The sequence below is a fragment of the Uloborus diversus genome, chromosome 3 (genome assembly GCF_026930045.1).
Source record: "Uloborus diversus isolate 005 chromosome 3, Udiv.v.3.1, whole genome shotgun sequence".
NCBI lineage: Eukaryota > Metazoa > Arthropoda > Arachnida > Araneae > Uloboridae > Uloborus > Uloborus diversus.
The window spans coordinates 56770203-56778578 of NC_072733.1; the positions used below are offsets into that span (position 1 = coordinate 56770203).

Below are 8376 nucleotides of genomic sequence, written 5' to 3' on the forward strand. Positions count from 1 at the left end.
ATATTTCATATCTGAATGGAGGAACTCTAGTCATATTCACACTAAACGTCTGGGTTAGCACAAACATAGTGAATGTTACCGTTGTCTTCTTTCAGTTGGGCTTGCTTACCAGGATATTGTTCTGTCATATATGCTGCCCCTTCTAATGAACAGCTAAAAACTTTTGATGTTGCATCGGGAAGTTTTTTGAGTTTTCTTCTAATCTGAAGATGGAGTGCTTATCCTATTGTTTCTTCTGTTTTCCTTTTATATAAATTCATAGTTCTCACAGCACAGAGATTTATGATTGATATGAGTAAAAAACATGAGACAAATTAATGTCAGTGGTTCTTATAGTTTTAATTCAATAAATTAAGTTCAAAATATATTTTTTTTTAAATTTCAATTCAGGTTAACTAGTTTTCATTTTTTTCCCTGCTTCTTCAGTTTTCCAAATTTTAAAGTTTTTGTAAAATAAACCTCCAATTTACAGTCAACTCCGAATAATAGTCATTTTTCAGTGGTATCAATGGCAGCCATTACATAGAAGTCCTTGTGTGTTAATATCAAAGCTGTCTTCAAAATCTGTGAAAAATGAATTATTAATTCGCAATCAATAAAAAAGAGCTTCATTTTGAAATAAAATATTGTTTGAAAAGTCCAAAAGCTGAAACAGTTATGGGGGGGGGGGGACTATTGAAACCAGATGAATATTTAAAAATCTAGATCAGGGTGAAAAAACACAGGCATGAGAGCACTTATATGAATACATAAAAATCTTGTATATTATAAAACGGAGCCAAACCACTGCTCTGTCTCTTATGCATAACTTAGATACAGTTCACCTCTCTCACAGAAGCCCATTTCATCATTTAAATAGGCCTTTAAAATAATGTGTAATGCTCAATGATGGATGAAAAAATGATTGAAATTGATTGTTTTGTTTTTATATTAAGTACTTGTTACATAATAGAGTTAATATGAGTAAAAAAAACTCCATATCAATTTGAATAAATGTCATTTTATTAGAGCATTTGTATTTTAGAGTAATTATGGATAAATTGATTAAAATTTTGTTGCATTTATCTTAACTATATTGTTATCAAAAAGAGGACTTTATTTCCTATTCTAATATTTTTAGCGCAAAATTAAGACAAAAGAGATGTTAAAATCAATGAAGCTTAAGAATCCCGAGAAACTTGAATGAAGAATAGTTTTCTTGTAGGTATGCTCATCATGGTATGTTTCCTTGATTTTTTTTTCTTACATTAACCTTTTTTGTTTAATTTGTTAGTTTAAAAGATCAAATTTGTTGTTATACAGTTGCCAAACACCAGAATCAATATTAGTAGAGACTGAGGATAGTTGGCATAAGAGTTAGTTTAGTTTTTCATGTTTCTATCTTTTGTGCTAAAACAGATCCCAGAGAATGTTTTTTTTTTTTTTTTTTTGGGCTGATACAGCATGCGGGATTCATTATGGAAATCCTAGTTTTTTTCCCTTACTTATTTTTCAAGGAATGAAATAGTACTTGACCAAAAATAAGTTATACTTGGATGTAAACTGCTTGATAATTGCTAAGGAACAATTATGTTTTTTGGAATAGTCAAGAATAGACAATGATTAAAGAAACAACACTAAGTTAATACGTAGTAGGGAGAATGTGCCTTTTTATAAGTACAAAATAGTACAGATGTTATTGCATCAATGAAGTAAAAACTTAAAATTTAAAAACAAACCTACTTAGATGAATTTCAAACAACCACGAAAAAAATGATCTAGGTCAGAATGAGGGAGACGTGAGTACCTCAGTATGATGCGTGATTACCATGGACATTCATGCTCAATTTGCATCTGTTTTCCATACTCCCCACTAAACTATCGAGGAGTGCTTGGGGGATAATTTCCCATTCCTCTCTAGGCGGATTTGAGCTTTTGCACTGTTCTGGGAGGGACGGTTCCTTGCGCAGCACGTCTTCCAAGAGCATCTCAAACATGTGCAATTGGATTTTAGTCAAGAGAGTAAGCAGGTCACAGCATATGGAAAACGTTTTCACTTTGCAGTGGGTCTGATACTTCAATGCTCTTGTGTGGCTGTCCATTGCCATCCATAAAGAAAAAGTCAGAACCTACAGCTCCCCTAAAAAGATGAACATGATTCAGTAAAACTTCTTTGAAATACCTTTGCGACGTAACGCTTCCTTGTTCTAAAATGGAAAGTGGTGATCTGCTATTGTGCATGATGCCTGTCTTTCATCATCATGTCTGGGCCGTACTGATCACATTCACAAAGGAATTTTTGTGCATAACATGTTCCACGCTTTTTCCACAGTATTTGATGACTAGAATCACTTGTCACACTGAAACAAGATTTGTCAGAGAGCATCACTCTCGACCAATTTTGACAATCCCAACCAACATATTCCTTATACCAGTATAATCTTTCTCAACAATGGTGTGATTGAAGTGAGATGCAACGTACTGGCTTCCGTGCGTACAAACCAATATTATTTAATTGCCATGAGATGGTTCTTGCAGAATCATGCGTACAGGTAGCGGTTTCAAGATTTGGAGCTATCTGTCATCAGTGAAATTTCTGTTCCTTTTTGCCACGAGGGCTGCATAGCAATCCTCTGAAGGTGTGGTGTTCCTACCGCAACCCCCAGCATGCTTTCTTAAAGCATTTCCTCCTTCAGCGGCCTTCTTTAATTGTAAGATGACACTTTTTGATACACCCATTGCAGCAGCTACAGTGGTGACACTTTGACTTGCTTCCAGTCATTCAACTACTCGCCCACGATTGTAGTTCTCAAATGACGTCTTGCTGACATTTTACTCTTAAACATTTCAAGAAACAAACAGAATTTCAGAGAAAAAAACTTTTTTCAACATCCAGCACTATTTTTGTTAAACACCAAACAGCCTGAATTTTCTTACAAATTTTGAGATTTTATGGATCTTTATACAGATCTGTCTTTTATACAGATAACGAGTCTTGTTCTACCACGCCGTCTAAAATTAAATTTATTTCCATTGCTCAGCTGTCTCAGGCATGAATTTGCATATATCACTTGTTCCTTAGCGATTGTCAAGCAGTGTATGAACAACTATAAATTTAATAGTATGAACAAACAATAAGTTATTGAAGGAAAAGAATATCTATTACTTAGCAATCATAGCTACACTTTTTGTCCAAAAGTATTGGAGCACTTTGAAAAAAAACACATTTATATGGATTTCTCGAGAAATGAAAGACCAATTGCACTTTTTTTTCACATAAAAAGTATACTCCAGCTGTCACTTTCCAATAAAAATTAAGTCAGCTATTCATTTAGGGGATCAGCAACAAATTGAGGAAACACAAACAGGTTTTTGATCATATTTCGTTGCAAATAGGTGGAAATAAGCTATCAATTTTGGAAATAAGTTAACATACTATGTAGAATTTATTTCTATATTTTCGTGAAAGTACCTCTTACACCGAAGAAGATATAAGCATTTCTTTCAAAAATGCAAAATCTTATTGAAGGTTTTTGGCTCGGAAAATTTGACAACGTACAAGAGAAACATAATAATGAAATTTGAAGTTAAAAAAATTGAAAATTTAATGAAATATGAACGTTTAAAGCAATTAATTTTCCACTGCGCATGCACGAAAAATAGCAATTTATAACCTTCATAATCCAAAGCCCACATAGATTCTGTGTCTCTTAAAAAAATTCCACTTCAATATCTTTAAAATTTAAAAAGTTATTAGTGATCTAATGAGCCGAATTTCAATAGTTCTTGGATAGGCAATGAAAGGTAAGAAAGGGGTCATTCGCAAACTGGCAACACTTACCTGTTATCATGCAGATAGATTCATGCTAAAAACATTATTTGCTAACAGTCCCTCACGAGTCATCACCAATCTAAGAATTTTTGAAAGTCAGCTCATTAGATCGCTGATAACTTTTTACATTTTAAAGATATCAAGGTGGAATTTTTTTATGAGTAGCAGGAGGCCTTTCGAGTATAATGGTTATAAATTGCTATCTTTTGCGAATGCACAGTGAAAACTGAATTGCTTTAAACGTTCATATTTCATTACATTTTCAATCTTTCAACATCAAATTTTATTATTATGTTTCTCTTGTATGCTGTCAAATATTCAGAAAGTTTAGTAATGTTTAACGGAAAACTCTGCGGGTTATGAGTTGAAAACCGTTTAAAAAAATTTGTATTTTTGAAAGAAATGCTTATATCTCCGTGGGTGTAAGAGGTACTTTCACGAAAATATAAAAATAAGTTCTACATAGTTCATTTACTTATTTCTGAAATGTATAGCTTATTCCCAGCTATTTACAATGAAATATGATCAAGAACCTTTTTTGTTCCCTCAATTTGTTGTTGGTCCCCTATCTGAATAGTAGACTTAAATTTTACTGGAAAATGACAGCTAGAGTATACTTTTCATGTGAAAAAAAATTACAGAGCAACTGGGTTTTTTATTTCTCAAGAAATGTGCAAAAATGTGAATTTTTCAAAGTGTCCCAATACTTTTGGTCATATAGTGTATGTCAACTGATGACATACCAGCTCGCCCCACATTATGCGAACAAGCACTCACACAGACATCTAAGAAAGCCACACAATTCCAAACATCAGAAACAAAATAGTATAATGCATGCATGCAACTACAGTTGATCATTCTTTCAAGACCCTCCATCAGTGGGGCCTTAATTTGGGGCCTTACAAGCTCACTAGAACATAAAATAAATTACACACACCTGTCATAGAAGTGATGAAACACTTTCTTCGTTTCTAATGTTACCATGCAGAATGAATGTTTCAGAGGGTAATCAAACACTCCTGGCCTTTCAAACACTCCTGGCCTTTCAAACACTCGTGGCTAAGACAATGATTATGCTGTAGCTGCACAGTAACAGAAAATAGAAAATTTGTTTATTCTAACTTTTTATACCAACTTATTCCAGTCATCTGATAATTAAACTTTCTAAGAAAAATATACATTAAAAATGAACATCAATTCACCCTATCCTTTGAAATGTGAATGTATATCTAAATGTTATGCTCCCACTCTTTAATTTAATCCCATCTAGTGTGTTACAATTTTCATTTATTGTATTAAAATGCTCTTGGAAATTCAAATACATTTTAATATGATTGTGCATGTTTTATTTAGAGTCTAATAGTTAAAGTATGACTTAAATTTAAACTTCACAACTATTTTCAACAGTTTTACAACCTTGTATTTGTTTCAGGTCTATGAGTGAACATACTAAGCTCAAACCACCGTCAATTTTTAAGGTTGTGCCACTTCAATGTATATTTTATGTAAGAAAAGGTTTTTCACAAAGATATCAAGTATTTTTGTCAATTTTCGCTTAAAGATTTGTCCAATTTTACACTATTTCTCTGACTGTTAACAGTATATTTATGTAAAAAGAGAGCTCAACTTTTGATTATCTATTTTTTTTAAATTCATTCTGTAGCAAATCTTTTATCATAACTGTACTCAAATTAACATGATTTATTTTCTCTTTTTCTAAATTAATTTCATTCATAATAAAGTATCCTTATGATTTCTTAGTTTTGGTTCCGGTTTTAAACTTTAATTGAAGTAAAATTAAACTAATTATTGTTTTTTTGCCCCTATTCAAATATTTAAAGAACTTTATACTGTTTCTTTTATTAAGTTAAGGCAAGCAAACACCCTAATTTTCCAAAAAAATGGATTTTGAGAAATTCAGAGAACCTCAGTGTTTGTCTTTCTAAATCCGCAATTGTTTTTTAAATCGATGAATTATTGAGAAAACTCGAAGAAATTTACTAAACTCAATTGTAGTGCTTAAAACTGAAATTTACTTTTCTTTTTTGATTTTCTCATAACCATGTTTACAATGTTTTTATTCATGCCAACAACTCTAGAGAAAAAAGTATTAACTCTAAAGATTTGAAACTTTGCAAACATGGTAATTGAACACATTACTGTGATATAAACCTCAAAAAGTTAATGTGCATGCAATATGTGGTTTTTAAATAATGATCAATTGAACTTAGATGGTAAAAAGCACATTTTTCAGGGGAAATTTTCAAACATTTACCCATAAAACCTGTTTTTAGTTAATTATTTCTAAATTAGAGGGTCATATCACTCTCTGGCATCTCACAAAGAGATAGACACAAAAAGTTTCAAAAATAATGAAAAAGTGAATGCACTGGAAATGTTAAGGTAATGGTAGTTTTTTGCTAAAAATATGGCTTTAAAAAAAAAAAAAAAACTATAGATTTTTTTTCAACAAATATGCAGTCAAAATGTGTTATTTATCTCATATTTAAATAATCGTATAAAGTTTTAGAAAGGTGCATTGAATATTGAAGAAAAAAATATTTAAGGTGTTCGCCTACCTCGTAATTACAGTCAATTCAGTTTCATCAATTTCGTTGGTTTATTTTGTTTAGTATTTTGTATAAAATGTACCAAATGCTTTTTGTCAAAACACTTGGGTCAAATTTATATTATATGATCATATATAATATTTCAATTTGTGTTCTTGTACAACTTTTTCTATGAGTGCCCTTTATGCTACATTAAGTTTTTGAAATTTCTTTGTCTAGTCTTTATTTTGTAGAATTTCTATCTAATGTGATGAGTACAAATTCGCACAAACATTAGCTATTGGATTAAATTAATGATTTTCTACATTATTATGTGTTAAGCAATTATTTTATTATTACAGTCGACGCTCATTATAACGACCACACATTATAAAGACCGTCCCATTATAACGACCAGTGGTAGAAGTCCCAACTTTGTTCCTATAAACTCTATGTTAATTTGCTTTCGTTATAACGACCGTTCTGTGTCGTCTAATCCAATACAGCGACCGAATCAGTGGACGCTATTTCTTGTGTTCTTTCCAATAAAACAAATTTGTAGCTTAAAATGACATTGATTATTGTTTACGGACACCTGCCTGAAGTTTTCAGTGTCAAATCCAACTTTAAGAGGGGGGGGGAGGAGATTACCATTCACCACAGCTAGCACAGAAAAAATAATGGGAGGAAAAATCGAGAAAATTCCAGATTCCTAAGAAAAGGAAGTTGACAGATGTATTGGTAGTTTGGTGTTTGAATCTAGTATTTTTAAAGATTTGGGGTTCTCGAGGGACTTTTAAATGTTTCTTTGGAAAGCAAGAGAAACACAATTTATCACCTATATCTGAAACAGAAAATAATGTTTTGCAAAAATCACGTCTGCTAAAAAGGCAGACCTCTGTTTCTGGTTTTATCTTCAGAAATTGTTGTGGTAGTAGTAGTAGTAGCAGATCTGAAAGTGTGTAACATTTTCCTCCCTATATTTTCTACTTTAAAACTTGTTTAATATTAGGTCATAATATTTTGCACACTACTTTTCTAAAAATTCCTATGATAAAAAGCATTTGGGCATTTACTTGGGCATGCATGATGACGGTGTACATTTTTTTAATTTATACCTCTTATAACGACCACTCGTTATAAAGACCTTTTTCTCTGGGACGGAGATGGTCGTTATATCGAGCGTCGACTGTATTATTATTTTACATTTATCTTCCAAAAGGAATGTTATATGTATGCAAATTTGAGAAAAAAATATATGCTGCAAAAAAACCATTGATACAACTATTAACTATTGAAAAGATTCATGTTGTTTTGCTTTGGATTTGAATGCATTAAAAATAAGTCTGTATTACAAATCAAAAATTTTCTGAATATTTTGTCAAATATAAATAATAGGCTCTACAAATTCATTGAATTATTATTTAAGTGCATCCTTTCAAAGATTTCTATATCTTAACACTCATATTACAAGTCTCCTCTGTAAGCAATTTGCCTTTATTTAATAATAACTGTATTTTAAAATGAATTATCTGATTCATGAATTATCTTTTTTCCCTTTATGTTTTTGTGATTTCCATAACCATTCATGTTACACAACTTAATACTAAAAGGCCAAATAAACTTTTGTGGGATCTAGTCAATTTTGCATGAAATTGAACTTATATATTGAATAGTACTTAAAACACTTAAGTATTCTCTATTTTGAAATTTTTTTATCAACTGAATGTTGACTTTTGTTGTTTTAATATTTTATTGCTTATGTATAATTGGAAAATAAATTTTTGAACTATCTGTAAGAAATTTTATTAATTCACCATCAGTTTTCGCATGTAATGTCATGCTATGAAAATACAAATTTTCTCACTTATGTTGATATTTATTCTATCAAGTGTTATTTATTTTTATTTTTTCCCAAAATGTTCATACATCTACTCTAAAAATGCCTTAAAAAAGCCAATTTTCTCATGGCATTAAATATAAAATTCTAAAATGTTCCTTGTGGCATAGATTTCT

At 31.1% G+C, this 8376-nt stretch overlaps 1 protein-coding gene across 1 annotated transcript in view; it reads left to right on the top strand.

Moving 5' to 3' along the window:
- The window catches only part of LOC129218417 (anoctamin-10-like), a 56397-nt gene extending 48243 nt beyond the window's left edge, over positions 1–8154 (top strand). The window contains exons 13-14 of the mRNA XM_054852672.1: positions 1121–1218; positions 5244–8154. Coding sequence (XP_054708647.1) covers positions 1121–1186 — 66 coding nt within the window. The 3' untranslated portion in view covers positions 1187–1218; positions 5244–8154. The remainder of the gene's footprint in view (positions 1–1120; positions 1219–5243) is intronic.
- Positions 8155–8376: the final 222 nt, after the last annotated feature.